Source organism: Cervus canadensis, chromosome 9 (assembly GCF_019320065.1).
Source record: "Cervus canadensis isolate Bull #8, Minnesota chromosome 9, ASM1932006v1, whole genome shotgun sequence".
NCBI classification, from domain to species: domain Eukaryota; kingdom Metazoa; phylum Chordata; class Mammalia; order Artiodactyla; family Cervidae; genus Cervus; species Cervus canadensis.
In genome coordinates this window covers 3,506,735-3,528,495 of record NC_057394.1, presented here as the reverse complement: position 1 = coordinate 3,528,495, position 21,761 = coordinate 3,506,735, and the positions used below count along the sequence as shown (strand labels likewise).

Here is a 21,761-nt window from a genome sequence, read left to right as displayed (position 1 = left end):
ATAAGGTTGTGCCTTATTTTCAAGTGCCTGTGACTGCAAGGAGATCCAACCAGTCCATCCTAAAGGAGATCAGTCCTGGGTGTTCATTGGAAGGACTGATGTCGAAGCTGAAACTCCAATACTTTGGCCATCTGATGCGAAGAGCTGACTCATTTGAAAAGACCCTGAAGCTGGGAAAGATTGAGGGCAGGAGGAGAAAGGGATGACGGAGGATGAGATGGTTGGATGGCATCACCAACTCAATGGACATGAGTTTCAGTAAACTCCAGGAGTTGGTAATGGACAGGGAGGCCTGGCGTTCTGTGGTTCATGGGGTTGCAAAGAGTTGGCTACGACTGAGCGACTGAACTGAACTGTGTTATATTCAGACAAATGACAGTATTATTAATCCACAAAGAAACTAATTAAATTTTATAAATGGAAATAGTAAAAGAAAATTATAATGCTTTGAGTAGAAATTAGTAATACAATGGAAAAAAATGCCTGAAAACTTAAAAAGAATATGTCATAAAATGACTTTTGAGTCCAAGTAGTTGAAATCAAATTGTAGGATTTTCTTTAAAATATTTATGATAAAGCATTGCTTATCAAATAGGATTAAATTCACTAAGCAATACTTATAAGAAATTTAATAGCCTGTATATTGAGATCAAGTAAGAAAGGAAATGAATGCTTCAGTGTTCAACTGAAGTCAGAGCAAAGAACAGCAAAATAAACTTAAGTAGAATGAGGCAACTCATAAAGATAATAAGTAAAACCATCTGCTGATTACTTCGACAACAGTAACGAAACAATAAGTTTTGGTGATCCTCCCAAAGAAGACAATTCTTTTGGACAGCTAGAAAAAAGAGAGAGAGACCGCCACATACTAAAATTGAAATTGAGAACCAGGTAAGAAACTATTTTGCATAAACCTATCCAATCAAATTGGAAATTGTTCAAAATGGATGATCTTATACAGTAGAATGTAAGCTCTGTGAAGCCGGTGTTAGCAATTTTTCTTTCCTTCTAGCACCTAGAACATGAATGAAGAACTAAGTGGGGACCGCCCCTCATTTGGCAACCTCCTTCCCTTTCTTAATTCATTTTCCTTGCACACGATATAAATGTACATCAACTCCTATTTCCCCTTATTATTACTGCAGAATTTGTTCATTTGTTATCTTTTTAGCATCTGTAATAGCTCCAGAAACATTCCCTTTTTCATTTGTTAATGCAGCTTTCTACTTTCTTTTTCTCTTCAATTTGTCTCCCCTCAAATTATTAGTTCTATTTGGTCTTTCAAATAACCACTTTTCTTTATCCTCTCTATTGTGTGGTTGTTTGCTATCTATTTTATTAATTTCTTTTCTTCTTTTTTGCATTTCTTTATCTTTAAGCTTATTTGCTTTTACTTCTTTAATTTTTTCAGACTGTGTGAACGGTTTACCATTCTTCTTTCCTAAAATATGCAATTGAAGCTGTCATTTTCCTCATAAAAATAGATTTAGAAGCATCTCACAAATTTTCATAGCCTACACATTTTGCTACATTCAAGAATTTCATCAGGTCTTGCTTGGGTCTATTTTTCTGAGTTTCTACTTGGCGAGAACTTTCAAAATGAGCTTTGAGGTCCTTCATAAGTTAAGAAAGGTGTTTTCTTCTACAAGCTTTTAAATCATTGTCTTTTAATCTATCCCCCACCCCATCCCAGCCTGTACCACCTGTGCTGTAGTGTTAGCATGAAGTCTGTCTGTGTTTTGAGGTTTTACTTCCACTTAAGCCAGCTGGCCAGTAATTCAGAGCTCATAAGTGACCATTCTTTGCTTTGTAATTCATCTCTCCAACTGTTTCACTGGGAAATTGTGGGAATCTTTTATAGTTCATAAGATAATCGCCTACAGTTGAATTTTCCATTAATTTTTAAAATTCCAGTGTCCCTGCCGCCTCTGTTTCCTGTGTGTGCAGGAGGATCTCTGTGTCCTCTCTTCCTGCGCCGTCTCACCTCTCCTAAGCATCTCGTCCCTTTCCTCTGCTGGTTCAGCTGGTGGGAAACCAAGTCCCGTCCATCCAGATAAGCCGGGCCAGTGCCCATGGGGAAGCCTGCAGTCTACCCATGAGGGACTTGCATTCGGAGAGACACTCTCGTCCCCTGCCTCCTTACCTCCTCCCAGCCCCAGGGACGGGAGGACCAACTCCGCTCTACCTGGTTCTTCTGGGCCCTCCCCAGGTTGAGGACGCCTAGCATACATATGTGGGGTTGATCCCCCCCAGTGCCTGGGCCCGCAGATTTCTGCTCTGCTGTTTATTCCAAGACCCACTGAGACCTCGGTCCCAGGTTCAGTACTGCCAAAGCTGGCTTTGGGAGAAGAAGGTCACATCTTTTTTCTCTATCTAAGACCTAAGGGTCTCACTAACATCCAGCGGCCTCCAGCCTCCCCTAGTTTGTCTCAAGAAAGAGGGATAAGTCAGAGCCCGTAGGAATGATAAGAAAGATGAATTCAGGCTGCATTCTTCTCAGAATGCCCTGGGCTTCCCTTGATTTTTTTTCTTTCATCTGAAGTGATTCCCTCCTTACATGCTGTGCTGGGCTTAGACGCTCAGTCGTGTCAGACTCTTGTGACCCCATGGACTGTAGCCCACCAGGCCCCTCTGTCCGTGGGGATTTTCTAGGCAAGAATACTGGAGTGGGCTGCCATGCCCTTCTCCAGGGGATCTTCCCAACTTAGGAATCAAACCCCAGTCGCCCACACTGCAGGCAGATTCTTCACCATCTGAGCCACCAGGGAAGCCCCCCTCCTTACATGGTGACCCACAGTTCTGATTTTCTATATTCATATCTGAAAGAGGCGACTGAGTTTATTCCCAGACCACATAGAGAACACAGGTGCATTCAGTACCTCTGCACATAGCAGCGCCTTTAAAGATGTGAAGTCCCCTGAGAGTGAACGTCGCTCAGTCGTGTCTGACTCTTTGCGACCCCATGGCCTATAACAGTCCAGGGAATTCTCCAGGCCAGAATACTGGAGTGGGTAGCCTTTCCCTTCTCCAGGAATCTTCCCAACCCAGGTCTCCCACATTGCAGATGAATTCTTTACCAGCTGAGCCACAAGGCAAGCCGAAGAACACTGGAGCCTCTCTCTTCTCCAGCGGATCTTCCCAACCCAGGAATTGAACCGGGGTTCCCTGCATTGCAGAGAGATTCTTTACCAACTGACTCTGCTAAATAACTGAAGTTGTCAAAAAGTAACTCTGTAGTAGAAATGGAAATAAGACTCTTCTTAATGAGTGACTAGTTTTTCTAGTGATGGATACTGACCTTTCCTCTTGACACTAGTTTTTTCAATATAGACATTTGGAAACTTTTTGAAAGAACATTTGAAACTGTTCTGTAAAAAGTTCTTTGGTTGTAGGAATATGAATATCCTCAAGCCAGCAGAATTGGTTAGGATACTTCGGGATGCATTAACATCTACTTTTGTCCCGAATTGGCTTAAAGAATAAGGAAAAAGTATAACTCAACATGGGCTTTCCTGATGGCTCAGTGGTAAAGAATCTGCCTGCCAGTGCAGGAGACCTGTGTTTGATCTCTGGGTTGGGAAGATCCCCTGGAGAAGGAAATGGCAACCCACTCCAGTCTTGTTGCCTGGAAAACTCCATGGACAGAGGAGCCTGGTGGGCTACAATCCGTGGGGTCACAAGAGTCGGACACGACTTAGCAACTAAACAACAGTAGCAATTCCTCAGTGTAAGAAGTCCCCAGAACACATAGAGTTGGTTTAACTCCACAGAGACCCAGGCTTTCTTCCTACCCTTCACCTGTCACCTGGGCAGCACAGCAGGTGGGGAATAGCCAGCCTGGCTCCATGTTGTCAGGAGCAGAGCTGTGACCGTGTGGGAAGGCTGTCTTTTTCTTTGGTTTCTCTTTAAAGATGACAAACTCTTTCTCATGAGCCTCCCCCTCCCGCATCTGACTGTTAGACCCTCTCCTATCAGTACAGTCTCAGCAATCAATGCTGGTGTGGATGGGATCACCAGGATTGCGTTGTGATGATGAGGGTTAAAGCGTGCAGTTATCATCCTACCAAGATGGCTATCTGAATAAGATGGGTTTCTAGATTCGGGCCAGGAAAGTTTGTTAAGATGGTGAAACAAAATCCGGCATCCAGATGTGTCTGACTTCTGAGGCTGTACACCTGAGACCTATCTTTCTACTTCTCACATTTAATGACAAAATTTCAAGTAAATCTCTAAAAACGTTTGCAAACTCTGCTTTATTCATCTGTAAAGACAGACAGAATTTCATAAGTAATGTTTCCTACATGGGTATAATTCTCTATTTCTCCCAACGTTTTTGAGGTGATCAGATCTGACCAGGTACTGTTTGAGGTGCCTGTGTGTCAGCGTGGGGCTTCCCGGTGTGAGGCTGAGTGGTAAAGAACCTGCCTGCCGATGCAGGAGACCTAAGAGGCACGGCTTCGATCCTGGGTCCGGAAGATCCCCTGGAGGAGGGCATGGCAGCCCACTCCAGTATTCTTGCCTGGAGAATCCCATGGACAGAGGAGCCTGGTGGGCTACAGACCACGGGGTCGCACAAAGTTGGACATGACTGAAGCAACTTAGCACTACAAAATTAAGCTCCAGTAAATACACACACTCTCCTCTTTCGAATATAGCCATAAAGAAATAGAAATCAACCTTGCTAGTCACCGGCATCAGGTTTTGTATAAGAAGTAACCAGAGTTGTCTATGTTTAAAAACATACCATTACTTCCTGGTTCAATTAGAGTGATTAGCACTTGGCCTTCCAAATCAAGTTTCACTGTAATGGCAGCAGCAACTGACTGAATGTATATATTTCCATCAGAAAACAGAATCCTTTTTTTCTGAAATGTAGTAATTATTTGTATGCAACCATTTGCCATATTCTAAGTACTTGAGGAAGCCAGTTTTACCTGGATCTATTTTCAGGTACCTCTGCATTTCTGGAAGGAATCCATTCTTGGATCCATTCTTGGATCATCCAAATCTTTACGAAAAATACTTTTTTTCCCTCAAAGAAATGGGTATAGGAGAGAGTTCCCAAACCAGCTAATTCCTCATAGGATTGTTAAGCCAGAAGTTAGTTAAGCTTTCCGAATATCTTTGAGGTTGTCAATATAAGAAGCAAGCGGTCATAGAGCAGATGTCTGTTTTACGCTGTGATTCATCAGTCAGATAAACTCCTGACTTTAGTTCTATTCAAATATCCTCTCTCCTGTTCCTCTCTGCCCTCTGCTGAGTGGTTGGGTCAGGGGACAGAGGACTCATTTTGTTTATTCAGTGCGTCTTAGCTCTGTTGCATGAGAATGCTGGGCACTCCAGGTGAGAAAAAGAAAGAAATGGGTGAAAAGGAATTGAATCACGGCAGAGAAGTCTTGGCTCAGCTCCATCCCTGAATAAACATGAATGTGACCAATGAGTCAATGACTAAGGACTGCGTAAGATTTGTTGAACAGATTTTCGGTTAAATTACTGTCACACCCTTTCCTCTGCAGGAAACAGATCCTAGATTGATGGAGTAATAACTTCCTTTTATTCCTCAGTAAGGAATTCGAGAGCACAGGAATGCCACTTCATTTTCTACCTGTTTTCTGAGAAACTGAATCACATCATGGGCGTGGGGGACCTCACCAGCCCATGTCCTGGGCAGGGCCTCCCCCTTCTGCCTTTGGAGGAGGGAGCTCTAGCTGGGGGCGCCCACTGGTGGTCCAGGACCACACGGGATGCAGGCAGACTGCTCCTGGTTCTCTCCGAAGAGCTGCTGAAGGCACAGCTAGCTTCTTATAGGAAAGTATTTCCTTTATTTTCTGAACTTTTACTGCAGAACACGGACAGAAGTGGCCTATCAGAAGGGGAAGGATGTCCACCCACAGAAAGACACTGCAGGTGTCCAGGATGAAAAAGAGAGGAATCGGTTTCCAGCACTGCCTTGAATTCTTCTGTTTTTCTATGTGCTTCGGTACTATGAATGTGTGGTAAGTCGCTCAGTCGTGTCCGACTCTGCTAACCCTGTGGACTGTAGCCCGCCAGGCTCCTCTGTCCATGGGGTTCTCCAGGCAAGAACCCCAGAATGGGTTGCCATGTCCTTCTCCAGGGGATCTTCCCAACCCAGGCGAGTTCTTTACCACTAGCAGCACCTGGGAATACATTCCCATATAATCTGGGAGAGTTCCGATTACTTTCAGCCAGAAAGTAATCCCCAAACTAATCCTCTTTTGAAAAACCGAACTGTTACCTGGTGTGTTTTATCCTGATTGACTGGAAACAAGAAATGTCAGGAAGCTTGTGTTCCACAAAAGATTCTACACGCCCACTGACAGATGACTACTCCCACCGGCGAAATGGGACCAAGGGAATCACTGAAACACTTTTTCATTTTTTTAAACAGAAAAATATTTTTAAAAGTCATTTTAAAAGGTCTTGGAGCTTGCAGGTGCAAAGGAAAAAATAAAGTCCCAATAGATAAAAATGACTAAGGCTGATGACATGACACTTAGTGAGACATGGAGGAAGCAGGCAGTCCTGGCAGGTAACTCGGAGACACCTGCTCAAGGTGAGCACGGGCCTTTTCTCCAGCAGGTGGGTGCCCGCGAAGCCCTTGCAGCGATGCCCAGGGAAAGGCACAGAGACGTCCATTGCAGCAACAATGAACACATTACAACTGAATAAATGAAACATTCCGTTCATAAAATGAATGAATAGATTCCGCATACTGAATGGATGGAATGAATGGAAATGGAAGCATCTTAAAGGTAGCTTGTTCCACGTTCCTGGGAGCCTTGTTAGGATTCTCAGGGACAGTTATCACCCACCCAAAGAGGACACTGACTCACTCACAGGCCACACCACGTCCCATGATAGAGACTTGAAGTCCAAGCCCCTCTGGGTGGAGCCGCATGCACCCGGGTTGGGTCGTATGTTCGAGTGGCTCCAGTGGGCTAATGGGGAAGAGCAGATAAGCTCCTCTGGGACGAGAGCAGTTAATGAGGCTTCCCGGGAACCCAGAGCCAGAGAAGGTCGCTTCTCCCCCAACCAGTGTGCGGGGGGCTTGCAGCTCCAGAAGTATGGACCACCGAGGTGGGAGGGCTCCTGCAGCCTGGCCCGCCCATGAATGCCTGACTCCCAGCCATGAGTCCCGGGAGGAAGACCTCAGATTTCTCTTGGAAACTGCACCCACCCGCGTAGAAAGACTCCCCCCGCGTAGCTGATCTAAACAGTTCTCCAAAATGTAGGCACATTCCTTTTATCACATCTCCAAGATGGTAACGGAGCAGAGTACCTCCCAGCGGACCTCTGTGCCTCCTTTGAGGACACTTCATTTTATTTCCTACTTAAAGACTGTTAGTAAATCACTCTCCAGTGGAGCCCGGTTCACCGCTAAAGCACTTAGCTTATTTGACCTTCACATGAATTATCTTTATCACACTTAGCAGGAACTTATTCCTGTTCTTTCCCCCTTCCCTACAAAGCCACGTGGCCCCAAGTGGACCCAGGCCTCTCCTAATGCCTGAGGGGCAGCTCCTTAAACACCTTCCTATCTTAAAAGCTCCCCGGAGTGTGCTGGTCCGAACTGCCAGTTCCCTCCCCATCAGATCTTCGGGGGGCCCCCCCGGGTCTGTGCATGAGTGTTCTGAGATGCCATTAAAATTCTTACAAAAACTGAAAGTGAAATGAGGAAGGCCGATTGAGCAATCGGATAGAAGGGTGAATGCCAGGAAGACCTAGCCTACAGTTAGGGCAAGAGATGCAGCCACGGCAGAGAGAAGAAAATTCGGGAGAACTCGCCCCAGGGCGAGCGCTGCCGGGCTGGGCCGTGTAGTCAATGTGGGACATCAACAAACCCAGATAACAGGAAATGATCCATTCTCTGTGGTCACTCAGGCTAGGGGCCCCAACCTGCAAAGTTCAAGGAGGGAAATGGATGACTCCACCGGGGAGCAGTCCCGCCTTTCTTGCCCTCAGACCAGAGAAGAAATGAAACTGAAGGAGGGAGGCTCCGTCCTGCCCCAGGAGGAAAGCCCCTCCGGCCGGTGCTCCAAAGATGGAAAGCTGCTGGCCGTGACCCTGCTGCTCGCCGCCTCGTCCAGCTGCCTCACGGTGCTGGCTTTCTGCTGGGTGGCGTCCCTGCAAGCGGAGCTGGGCAGCCTCCGGGCGGAGCTGCGGGGGCGGCCGGGCGCCCCCCAGGCGGGAGCCGCGGCCGCGCGGGAGGCTCCCGGCGTCACCCCCGCCCTGAAAGTGAGTGTGCCGCTGTAGCCGCAGCCCCCCACCGCCGCCCCCCGCCCCCAGACCCCGGCGCCCCGGCAGTAACGTGGTGGGGCTTTTCTCTTAGCAGCGGATCTTTGCACCCCCAGCTCCGGGAGAAAGCAATTCCAGCCAGAGCGGCAGGAGTAAGCGTGGCCTGCCGGAGGCAGAAGAAACAGGTACGTTTGCGGGGGAACAAAAGCGCCCAAGGGTCCGGGGGTCCAGGGCCCAGGTGAGGAGGAGAGCATCCCGCCTGGGAGAGGGGCGCCGAACAGAAGCCGGAGCCTGGAAACGGCATCCCAAGCCCGTGTGCCCCCCAGGGCGGAGCCAAGCCCTGGCCAGTGTCCTGGGCTGACCGCGTGTTCTGTCCGCCTGTGAGCACGTTTCGGGGGCATCCGTCTGTGCGGCGGCGCTTGGAGCACGGAGGAGGGGAGAGGGGCGCACCCGTCCCCTCAAAGGGAGAGCTGGCGCCCACGTCAGGAGCACCGTCTGGCAGTCCCCGGGCGGGAGAAAAGCGCCAGGAGCTAGTCTGGAATGAGGTTTGGTCCAGACGAGGGGCAGACAGCATCTCCGAGGGGCGTAGCTGCTGCGAAACCACGTGGAGACCAGGCAGGTGCATGTTGGTGCTCTCTTTGATTTCTTCCCTGTTTAAGAAGAACCCTGTTTTACACACTGGGGCACAGAGATTTTAAAGCTTTTCCTTATTATAATGTTCTTGCAGGAGCTACACAGGTTTATAATCCACTGTAACAGTTCTTTAGTGATTTCTACCTGCTCCACAGACATCTCAGATTTGGGGGCAGAGGCACCCCAAACCTTCAGCTCCAGTTCCTTCATGTCAAGGATGGAAAAGGGAATTTGCATTGCTTTACTAATATTGCAATTTAACAATCCCTTCCTGCTGTCTCCCTTGTATATTGCAGGAGCATTTTTTGGCCCCTAGAATGTGCCAGGCTTGTGTCGGGAGAGGTGTTGTCGCTTCTCCAGTTTCCTTTAACCTTACTGGTGACTGTGAGGCAAACCCAACAGGTGTAATTATTCACCTGTATTTGCTCTTTGAAGGAGAGTGCTCGAGAGACAGATTAGGTGTTCTGCCTCTCTCTCTCTCACACACACACGATGCTCCTTCTGCAAATTTATTTTTCACTGAATGCCTTATTCATGGAAAAAATTCTTCCTTAGTTTTATACAGCAATACATTTTGTATCCGGTTGTCATATCTCCGTGCCAGTTGTCAGAAGCAATTGGGTTTACACATTTTAAAACTGGAAAACCCTCATATGTTTACTATACTCTAAAATCCTTATCTTCATATTTTGCATTTTGTCATTCATATTTTCTGCATAATTGAAAAAATATGGCATATATACCATGGTATATTTTTGTGTTCACTTATTACACAATAAGCCTTTTCTTTATTTCTAAGTAATTCTCACATACCTATATTAATTTATTTGTTATCTTATAATTATCATGATCATTTCCAATTTTTTTGGTAGAATGGAATATGTCAAAATTTTTGTGCAAATCTCTTTGTTTCCGAGGAATTTGATGCATATACTCAATATAAATTCCGTAGATAGAGTGTCTGAGCCAAAGAGTATGAACATCTTTATCACCCTTGCTACCTGTTGCAATATTGTTTTCCAAATGAGTTATAAATGAATGCAACCAGAAATGCAGTGTACAAGTTTTTCACATCCTTTCACATTTTATCTTTAAAGATGTATTTTGGCTAGCTCAGTAGTTGAAAAACAGTGCCTCAAATTAAATTTGTGGCTTGCTTACAAATAAGAATTATCTTCTTTTTGCATATTTTGATAGCTTCTAATTTTATCCTCTGCTAATTTTTATTTATAACTTCCCTCATTCATCTGTCCTATTTTTAAAATGATTTTGAATAAACTCTGTATTAGGCATCTTGTTTGTCAAAATTTTGATGTAAATGTTTTCACAATATTTTGCTGCTTTTTAGAACCTGTGCAGAGATCTTGCATCTGTATATTTTAATGTGATACCCTTTTTAAAAATTTTCTCTAAGACATCAAAGTTAAAATGCATATTTATCCACAGTCTCTTAAAGTAGTTTGGTTTTTTTCCTGCCATTTTGACTTTTTTCTAGTAATTTGCTGTTGTGGTTTGGTATTAAATCTGTTAGTCCTGGAGTTTATTTTGGTGGATCATGTTATACTAGCCTTAGCTTCTCCTTTCTTCTTTTACTTTTTCCTTCCCAAGTGTTGCTAAATATCTAAACCAAATTAATTAGATGATTCTTTTTTAACTCATTTGCATTGAAACACTTACTATATTATATTGAGTTCCTCATATATAGTTGAATCTGTTTTGAGACTGCTTTTTGTCATTGATTTACTATCCTATTTATCTGCATTAAATATTTTAAGGAATTTTGTAATATAATGAGCTTCACTATCTAGTAGGGTGAGAATGCCTCACTCTCCTTCAAACTTGTCTGCTAGTACTCCTGCCTGTGAATTTATTATTAAAAATAAACCCTAGCTCTCCCATTCCAAGAGGACTTAGACTCACTACAGGAGATTTAAGAAGGAAAAAACTGAGTAAGAAATCAATAACTCCCTAAGTCCCACTTCCCCGAAGTATGTTCTATTAATATTTTAAAATTTCCTCTCATGTGAATGTTTTTTCATATTTGTGTTTCTAAGGCATCCAAAAATGGTATACTCACAAAAAATTTTCCCCAAATAACTTTCAATTTTTAGAAAATTTGAATAATAGCAGAAAATAATAACCAATGATAAGAACCCACCCAGTTTCCATGGCACAGATATAATCACTATTATCAATATCATGATTTTGCTCAGATTTTTATAAAACTTTAATGTAGCATATATATGGCATACATATATATATGTATTATATTTATGTACATATATTATGTATATATACTGTATACTTAGTTACATGTGCAGTACTTACATATATATCTCTATGTTTCTCTCTACATATACTTATAGCATTCATAGATCCCAGAGGAAAGATTTAAAGATGAGAAATGCAATGATAGTTATTATCAGCAATTCTTGTCAATAAAATTGACTTGAATGTTATTTCATTCTTTCATGCAGGGAAAATGTCATTTTGTTTAGCACTATTTTAAATTTGTATATGTATATACCAAGAAGTTTGTATGAAGCTCCATGATTTTTCTTTGTTTTCTGTTTGGTAAGGTCCTTCTTTTGGAATTGAGAAAATTCTATGCAGTTTGAATCTATGCAACTTTCTTTGGTTTTCGTTTCCATTCTAGTTGTGACTTATTGTAAGTAAAACTCAAAAGCCTTAGGTTATCCCTTTTAGTTTTAAAATGTTAGTTTTCATTTCACTTATTAGCTATCTATATATGTTTAGATGCATTTTATTGGAATTTTATAAAGCCTGTAACTGAAGAAAAATGAATTTTTGCATTTTGAATTTATCTATTCAAGAATTTTTAATATCTATATTAAATATAAAATTTAAAATTTCATAATAAGGCAGTTTTCCATATATAGGTTTCACTATTCTTTCATGATTAATTTAAAAATGTTACTGCTACTTTGAAGCCTTGGCATTTTCAAATTGCTTGTTGAACTGTTTAAAAAAATACAGAGTTTTCAAGTAAATGATATATAGTATTTGATCTCACACTTATTTTTAAGCCACACCAGTACATTTATTGGATTTATAACTAACAGAATTATAATATTCTTCTAGATTTTCTCTAGAATATTTGGCTTTCTCAACGTCAGTTTTGTCATCATTTTATAACCATGCCCAAAAGTTTAACAGCTAAATGTTCCTAAGTAATATACCAGAATGTTACCCATTCTTATTTTCCTATAAATCCAACCCAGATTTCAGCAGGCATCTAAATTTTATTGGGTGTATATTCAATTTGTAAGTAAATTCCAGTATGTTGTGGGCTAGAAAGTCTGGCCTCTCCAGAACACAGCAAGCCTAGTTCTTGCATCAGCAGTTGATACTCATCACATTATCCCCTAGTAAGGTTCTTTCCATTTGTGTGTAGACTATCTATACAACTAAAGAGCAGAGACTTCTGTGGTCTGGTTCCAGCTCTCCTCTTGTATATTCATCATGACACTTGTACCCTATAGGGATTCCATGAACATGTGTGAATCAATTTGCGGCTCAATATCAAATAAGATAGAATGATTTTGTGGGATCATTTTGCTTCCCCCATGGCTCAGCCATGAAGAATCTACCTGCAACGTAGGGGGCACAGGAGACGCAGGTTTAATCCCTGGGCTGGGACGATCCCCTGGAAGAGGAAATGGCAACCCGCTCCAATATTCTTGCCTGAGAAATTCCATGGACAGAGGAACCTGGTGGGCTGTCGTCCAAAGGGTCACAAAAGAGTCGGACACAACTGAGCACCGAGCGCCAAGTGACATCATTTTGGGGGAAGGAATTTTCCCATATTTCTTCATTTGTCAAGTTTTGATCAAAGGCTGTCTTATGAAATTTTTTTTAACTTGACCTTTTAAAGAACTGCTTAACCAAAGAATGAGCATGATCAGAAGACTCAAGTCCCAGGGGTGTGGTCCGGAAACCCCTTGCCTCAGACTTGCTCACTACCCCAGGCAGAGGCAGTATTTGGGAAAGTCAGAGAAGTTCCCCTATTCAGCGACTTCTTTAACTATAATTTCATGGATTGTTAGTTTAATTTTTTTAAATTTTAATTTACGTATTCTTTCCATACTCAGAAAAGGGCACGTGTCTTCAAGTCAGCGAAATTCACAGACTGCACGTCAGTACGTGAAGGGCAGCACCCCCATCAGCCTGCACACCCAGTTAGCACTCCTTGCAGACACCCCCACCCACCCGGGGGCAAAAGCACTGCTTTCACCTAATTCTAGAATCTGGTGCTAGGGCTCCAGTTTTGCTTTTCTTAACTAGTTTGTGTTTCAAATGAAAGTCTTAGCAAGTTTCCTATGTTTCATAAGAATTTCTGATTGTAGTCTAACAAACAGAAATGTGGGGAAATCCAAGATTAAAATTGCCAAATGGCTTACAATAGCCAAAAATTCACTTTTCAGCCCCTCAGTATATTTGGAGATAGTCCCAATTAAAAAAAAAACAAAACACTAAAGTGATACTAAAGCTTTGAAAATATTATGCATGAATATTTCTTCACTGATGGAGTCACAGTGATCCATGTGTTGAACCTGAACTTAACTGTGATTCTCTTCATAAGAACCTAAAGATAATCAGCTTGAGAGTCCATCAAGAAAGTGAATTCTTCCAAATGGGTTTCCACTCTACTCTAACAGTTCACTGATAAAATGAGGTGACCTTTTCCTTTCTCCCTTGTTGTTCAGTAGGGAATTTAAAAGTTACCGGAAACCCATGTGTTTCAGATTATGGAAAGAAAAAAATTATTTTTTATTAATATTTATTATACTTGTCTCAATTTTAATAACAAAAATAGTGGTGAAAGCATGAGCATTTTAAAGAAAGTAAAAACAAGAGCAGGAAAAAAATTACTCATATTTTATCTTGCAAATGTTTCCTGTAAGATTCAGACCATTCTACTTTATATTTCTCCATTTTTAAAATAAACTTTTTGAAATTATTTTAGAATTACAGAAAAGTTACAATAACAGTGCAGTGAGTTCCCTTATGACCCCCTTCCAATTTCCTCCGAAGTTAGCATCTTATATTACCTTGGTACCTTTGTCACAACATAGAGACCAACACTGGGATTTAACTAAACTCCTGAAAGCGTTAGTTGCTCAGTCATGGCTGGTTCTTTTGCAACCCCATGAACTGTAGCTCGCCAGGCTCCTCTGTCCATGGGGTTCTCCAGGCTAGAAAACTGGAGTAGGTTGCCATGCCCTCCTCCAGGGGATCTTCCCAATTCAGGGATTGCACCTGGGTCTTCTGCACTATAAGCAGATTCTTTACTGTCTGAGGCACCAGAGAAGCCCTGACTTTATTTGAATGTCACCAGCTTTCCCCCTAATGTCTTTTTATGTTCCAGGAGCCATCCAGGACACCACAATGCATTTGATATTTTTTTAAAAATCAGAGTTTTGAATATAATAAATATGAGTGCGTGCGTGCCCAGTCATGTCTGACACTTTGCAACCCTATGAAATGTAGCCCACCAGGCTCCTCTGTCCATAGGGTTTTCCAGGCAAGAACACTGGAGTGGGTTGCCATTTCCTCCTCTGGGGGATCTTCTTGACCCAGGAATCAAGTCTGCATCTCCTCCATTGGCACCTGAATTCTTTACCACTGGGCCACCTCTGCCTCCTTAATACACATAAATTAATGCCTAATATGGTAACTTAAATATTTCCCTGGGGTAAACATTTCTATTGTTAAACATAAGTATGTATGCTAAGTCACTCAGTCATGTCTGACTCTTTGTGACCTCCCTGGACTGTAGCCCACCAGGCTCCTCTGTCCATGGGATTCTCCAGGCAAGAATACTGGAGTGGGTTGCCATTTCCTCCTCCAGGGGGGTCCTCCCTACCAAACCCACATCTCTTGGCCTCCTGCACTGACAGGAGGTTTCTTTACCATTAGTGCCACCTGGGGAAACAGAAATATATCAATACTGTTTTTCTGAGTCTTGAAATCCATAGTCCATTTCCTTTGCAAGAAAAGACGGGATGTCTGAGGGGTCTGTAGCATCCAGTCTTTGCTTTATCGACATTTCGGTCTCAGCTGTAACTTCCAAGGCTGTAAAATGCATGTTGCAAGTATGCAGTGTGTAACTCAACCATCCATTCTGTCCCCAAATGGGGCTGCAGCCTCTTACCCAGCAAGGGCGTGTTCTTTCCTAGAACAGAAACAGATGGTTGCTGTCATGGTGATCTTTGACCAGAGCCTTCCCTGAGTGTTATTTTTCTTATCCCCTGCTTCAATAAGGAGAGACTTCTTTTCAGTGTTGCAAGAGCTGGCTTCCATTCAATTTCCACAAAAGTATTTAAAAGGCAAATAGTGACCTGATAACCACATCTCTGAACCCTGTTCTTATCAAGTTTAAAGTTTTGAGAAACTGGAGAGCCAGGAAGCGAATCAACCAGGGCAGCCAGAAGTGATATTGTGTCTCTTCCAACCTTCCGTAACCTCGGAGGTTCCTAACGCTGTGCTGGTTGTTGGGTATTGATCAATCAGAGAACAAACAGATGAAAGTTTCCTGCCCATGGGGTATCACATTGCAGTGAAGTGGGAAGCCACAGAAAATAGTCAATAAACATAATTGATGAGTAAATTATAATACTTGAAAATAGCAAATACATTGCAAAAGTGAACATTTTAGGGCAGGGTTAAGAGAACCAGCAGAGTTAAGGGTGAGGAAGGGCAAGGGTTTGTGTCTTTATTTCAAATAAGAGAGGCCAGGGTAAATCTTTCTACCTAATTCCTGAAAGCTCAATTATTCTTTATACTTTCAGCATTAAAAAAAAAATTCAGACATGCATAGGCTTCCCATGTGGCACAGTGGTAAAGAATCCAATGCAGGGGACGCAGGAGACTCAGGTTTGATTCCTGGGTTGGGAAGATTCACTGGAGGAGGGAATGGTAACCCACTCCGGTATTCTTGCCTGGGAAATCCCATGGACAGAGGAGCCTGGTGGGCTACAGTCCATGGCGTCATTCAGCACACATGCACACATTGGTATTTTAGAAATAAAGTCATGATGTTGAGGGATGCATTCTCATTAATATTTCTGTAAAAATGGATGATATTAGATTTAATGGTTAACTGCGCTTTTTATGGGTCAAGTCCTGCTTACACGATCTGTGTTGGTCAGCTGCTCTTTTGTCGTGGTGGGATTTCCTTTTTAAAAAGTATCCCCATTTCTGAGGTGTTAGAGAAGAAACAGACTTTTCTCAAAATAGAGGACATGCTTACAGTGCAAAGCTCTAAGGTAGGTGTTCCGGAACATACTGAAAAGGGGAGAGATGAGTTCCATGTGAAAGCCCTGGGTTTGGCCCTGTGGACGCATGATTATCATTTACCCTCTTAAAAATCCCACGAGGTTGGCATTGCTGTCTGCACATTAGATGAGCGAACTGAAGCCCAGACATAGTCAGTCCCTCCTACCAGCAACCCGCTATTGAGTTGGAGACGTTAAGCTAGTGTTGCTTGAGCAACTCAGGAATTACCAAGAGGACAACCGAGGAGTGAGAGGTGAGGGTGTGTGTCGAGGTTAAAGAAACAGGCTTGGGGCATGTGAAACTTGGGGATCAGTGAGACGTCCAGGCAGAAATGTCCCCCGGAGACTGGACAATGCAACAGCCAGCTATGCGATTTATTGCTACCTTTCTCCAGATAGTCAGCTGGGTTTCTACTTTCGGTTTTACCTTTCTTGACTTCGGACCTGTTGGCACATCGTGTCGTGAAGCTAACGTTCTTCACTGTTAAGTTAGGCTGCCAGTGCCTCCTGAGTATTCCTCTTTAATAAAGAGAAATATCCTGAAATAATGCAAAGAAGTCATGACGAAAGAAAAAACATATCCTGTGGAGATGATGACTCAATTATAGAACTGTAACTTTAAGTTAAAATACTTGATCATTTGCAAAATTAAACATGAAGGCAGCGTTAGTTTTGCTATTTTATTCTTGGGGCTTCCCCGGTGGCTCCGTGGTGAAGAATCCAGCTGTCAGTGCAGGTGATGCGATTTCGATCCCTGCGTGGGGAAGATCCCCTGGAGAAGGCAATGGCAGCTCACTCCAGTGTTCTTGCCTGGGAAATCCCATGGACAGTCGAGTCTGGAGGGCTACAGACTGTGGGGTCACAAAAGAGTCAGACTCGACTTAGCGACTAAACAACAGCGGTTTTATTCTTGTGTTTAAGAAGCTGTGCAGAGGCTATTGTCTGACTCGCCCTGTGTCGCCCTAGGCAGAGACTGAGAGTGGTGTGTGTAATCCAAGTGGCACAGGTCATCCAAGGCTCTTTTCTGCACACATACATGTAGACCACGTTCAGATATATTTCTTTACTTCTATCAGTTATGTTTATTTCTACTGTATTTTGTCAGCTTCATCCCACGCCCTCCAAAAAATCAGCACCACTTTCTTCCCTCCCCAGGCCCACTATTGTGCTGCCATCGTTCTGAATTCACCAGAACTGAGAGGCTGCTTCTATTATTACTTTTAAATTCTTCAAACACATATACCCATTAGTCAGAAGCTTTTAAATTTTCCTTCGGTTTGTTTTGGTTTCTCCACTGACATAATTGCTTTTCAGACCAAATCGCCCACGTTATTATGTTTACTACCAGTCAACAGCTGAACCTTGACTTTCAGCCTCCCTTTATGGCAACTCGTCCTGCACAGAGACACGTGGATGAGCTTTCTCAAGCACAAAATGTGTTAGGCAAGCCCCTCTCAAGATTAAGAATTCCTAATATTTTTTTTTCTGTTTTATACGAGGTCAAATATAAACTTTTCAGTTTAGCTCTCCAGAAATTCTTTTAAAACTCTTTCAACTCTTATTGTTTCCTAAGCTACAAACAAGTAACTTAACAAAATTTGCTGGTAAGGCCAACTGCTTATCTCTGATAATAAAACTTTATAACTCTGTTCCCACCCTTCAAATTTGGTACTCCCACTCTGATAAAAATGTTTACCCCCAAAACCATGACTTCTTGGATTTCTTCATAAATCTGTGCCCAGCATTAGGCCAGCATGTGCATCTTTAAGGGGTTTCTCCTAATTAAATTTTTACAGCCACTGATTATTTATTCAAAACTAACTCAAGCAAGGGATTTCCTAGGTGGCGCTAGTGTTTAAGAGCCCTCCTATCAATGCAGGAGACTAAGAGACGTGGGTTGGAGAGATTCCCTGGAGAAGAAAATGGCAACCCATTCCAGTATTCTTGTCTGGAGAATCCCATGGACAGGGGGGCCCAGTGGACTCCTGGCGGGCTACAGTCCATAGGGCCACAGAGAGTTGGGCACAACTGAAGTGACTTAGTATGCAAGCAACTAAAAAAATATATATCAAATTCCTATATTTGTCCTGACTTCCGTATACTGAATGTTAGGCATCACTTTCAGAGTCCTCGTTTTTAAAACATGTATAGTGTAATGTGTAAGAAGACAGAGGACAGAAGAAAGATAAAAGAAAATGAAGGACGGACATCTCATTCAGACTGAAGAGCCTGGAAGAAGTTTCTTGAATGAGATGAGTGAGGAGAACTATGGAAGTAGGACATATGGACAGAACATGTGCAATGGGAAAAGTTCAATGTGGGATGCTTGTCATGGGAACCACACACAATGTGCAATAATTGCATTATTTACGGTAGTTTCTATTAGATTTAGCTTTGTTGAAATAATGTATAAGAAACTGGATTCCGGTTTGAAAGGGTTTGATTCCAACACAGAATGCAGTACAACAGCTCTTTGTTTGTTCTTTAATTGTTAAGTCGTGTCCGACTCTTGTGACCTCGTGGACTGTAGCCCACCAGGCTCCTCTGTCCATGGGATGTCCCAGTATTCCCAAGAATACTGCAGTGGGTTGCCATCTCCTATTGCAGGGGGTCTTCCTGAGTCAGGGATTGAACCTGCGTCTCCTGCACTGACAAGTGGACTCTTTACCACTGAGTCATCAGATATTAGCAATTCCATGAACTGTCAAGGCTCTTTGCCTGATTAAATGAAATTTGAATGTCACACTTTAAAAGGTGGCTTTCAACCTCAGTCCAACCACTATTCCAATTATAAAGTTGGTTGGATTTTATTATATCAAATATTGAGCAATACTAAATGATTTCTGCCCTGAAAGTTCTTATTTTAGGAATTATCTTTTGTAAACTAGTTTTGTCGTCAATATAATGTATTGTTTCAGAAATATTTTTCATGTGGTTTAATAGTATGAGTGAATTTTCTTATGCTGTAAAACTGTACTTAAGATTAATCATTTGTGTTTCTCAGATTGTGATATGTAATATATATATACATAGATATACATGTACATATATATATATTTAGAAATATGTGTCCCCCCATTGACAGAAAAAGGTTTTAAAGTATGCTGCTGCCTTGCTTACTTTAAAAGAAGTTAAAAAGATAAACTATTCTCAAACTCTTATATAATTCCCCTTGATTGTAGCAGAGGGAAGATGTATAAAAGGCATTTGAAAACCAAACACCATCAATTAATACTACAATTGTTATTAATATTATGTTTCTTATTTTAGACTATGCATCCTCAAAACTCTTGTGGTTGGATATCTGTGCTATTGGGAGATCTAAAAAAACAATGCTGCCCTTTTTTGACCCACTTTTTGTGAGCAATAATCTATAGATCAGTCTAAGATCAGCTCTATGTCGAATTAGAAAGAAAGTCCTAAAAGACTTAACTGGAGATAAGTTGTTAACAGATACCATATGTCCTAAAAAGGGATTTCCCTGGTGGCTCAGACAGTAATGAATCTGCCTAAAAAGAAGACAACCCAGGTTTGATCCTTGGATCGGGACGATCCCCTGGAGAAGGGAATGGGAAGAGTTAAAAGATGAAGAGGTTAAGGGCGCTGATGGGGTTGATGAAACCTGAGTGGCATCTAACAAGGACAGGATGGAAGGTCCTGTTCTTATTTCCAAGAATGTGTGTCCTTGAAAAGCCCCGTGACTTTCTCCAGAATAAGGAAAATTAATGAAGAGCACTAACTTCAGTGAGTATAATTCAAACCCTGCTATTAAACTGTCATTTTAATGTCCCATTTTCTTTTCTGAAAGTTTTTTGAAATAAAAATTTCTCTTCATTGTATATTTTCTTCTAAAAGTTATATTTCCGCTACCGTGCAATAAAATAGGCCATTGGATTTTTAAACAAAGAATTTTTAAATATATGGACCATTTTTAAAGTCTTTACTGAATTTGCTACAATACCGCTTCTGTTTTATGTTTTGGTTTTTTTGGTCACAAGGCATATAGGATCTTAGTTCCCCCACCAGAGATTGAACCTGCGCCCTCTGCACTGGAAGGCAGAGTCTTAATCACTGGACAACCAGGGAAGTCGCCTAGACCTTTGTTTTCCAATGTGTAGGCTGTGGCCAAGTGTTACTTGGGCTCTGGAGATTAAGGTTCAGGTATTTCATATCCGTTTGGTAGTTTCCAGACATCACTCACTAGGTAAACCCCTTTCGGTCTAAACAGAGGTAAGTCTCCTACAGGCGTTTAATGGAAAAGGTCAAGGAGAGGGCTCATCGAAATAGCGTTTCTTTTTTGCTAAGGAACTTATTTATTTGTGGCCGTGCTGGGTCTTCATTGCTGAATGGGCTTTTCTCTAGTTGCAGCGAGTGGGGGCCGCCCTCCATTGCGCTGCGCGGGCGTCTCGTTGCAGCGGCATCTCTTGTTACGGAACATGTGCTCTCGGGTGCTGGGGGTTCAGTAGTTGCGGCGCGTGGGCCCCCGTCGTCGCAATTCCCAGGCTCTGGACCACAGGTTCAGTAGCGTGGTGCATGGGCGTAGTTGCTCCGGGGCACGTGGGATCTTCCCAGATCAGGGATCAAACCCATGACTCCTGTTCCAGCAGGTGCATTCTTGAGCACCAAGCCACAGTGAAGCCCTGAAATGGTATTTCTAGTGTTTCCCAGGTCTCTCTATCTGTTCCCTGGCCTTCTTTCTCTCGTAGCATCCTCCCACTGTGCTCCCAGTTCATTTGGTTCAGTACCATTAAGAGCAACAATGCTCCTGCTACTCCTACTAATAGCCAGGACTGACTTCCAAATTATTTTGTCCCAGGTAGGCTAAGAAGTGTTTCAGGCGCGTCATCTCACGAAATCTTTACGGTATGCATGTCCATGGCAAAGGAAAGATGGAGAACTTGGAAATGTGACTTTGACTTGTGTCGGCATCCTCTTCTTTTTCTGTGTGGAGGAAGCATCCGAGTTTCGCATGCTCCACTTGGCGCCTGCATCCCTCACAGAACTTACGGTGGTCCCTTGTGTGTCATATTCCTTAAGAGGTGTTTGTTGGAAAAGCAGGTGTAACATGGCAACCGCAGACACTGTGCTTTTCAGTCTTGAGAGGCTCTGGATGTTCTGAGGTTCCCTTCTTTCTCGCTGTCCTTGTTCACGGCTATTCTGCCTGTTCTGATCATGTCCACATGTGCTGTTGCCGAGGGTCTACTGTACTAACTGCAGCAATGAGTCCCTTGTCCCTGCCGCGCAGACACTCCTGCTATTGTTTTCCAGCTTTAAAAAAAAAGGCACAAATGATCCTATTTACAAAACAGAAATTGAGTCTCAGACGTAGCAAACAAACATGGTTTTCAAGGGTGGGTGTGGTGGGATAAACTGGGAGTTTGGGGTTGACATATACACACTGTTGTATATAAATAAGGGGCTTCCTGGTGGCTCGGGAAGATCCCCTGGAGAAGGCAATGGCACCCCACTCCAGTACTCTTGCCTGGAAAATTCCACGGATGGAGGAGCCTGGTGGGTTACAGTCCATGGGGTCGCAGAGTTGGACACGACTGAGCGACTTCACCTTCACTTTTC

The 21,761-nt window shown here is 42.8% G+C and overlaps 1 protein-coding gene across 3 annotated transcripts in view; it reads left to right on the top strand.

Moving 5' to 3' along the window:
* Nucleotides 1–7,741: 7,741 nt before the first annotated feature.
* The window catches only part of TNFSF13B (TNF superfamily member 13b), a 30,400-nt gene continuing 16,380 nt past the window's right edge, over nucleotides 7,742–21,761 (top strand). For 2 of the 3 annotated variants that reach the window (XM_043478228.1, XM_043478226.1), the window contains exons 1-2: nucleotides 7,742–8,256; nucleotides 8,351–8,441. In XM_043478228.1, the coding sequence (XP_043334163.1) occupies nucleotides 7,939–8,256; nucleotides 8,351–8,441 (409 nt within the window). In that variant the 5' untranslated portion in view covers nucleotides 7,742–7,938. The remainder of the gene's footprint in view (nucleotides 8,257–8,350; nucleotides 8,442–21,761) is intronic. The other variant, XM_043478227.1, reaches the window with a different exon arrangement.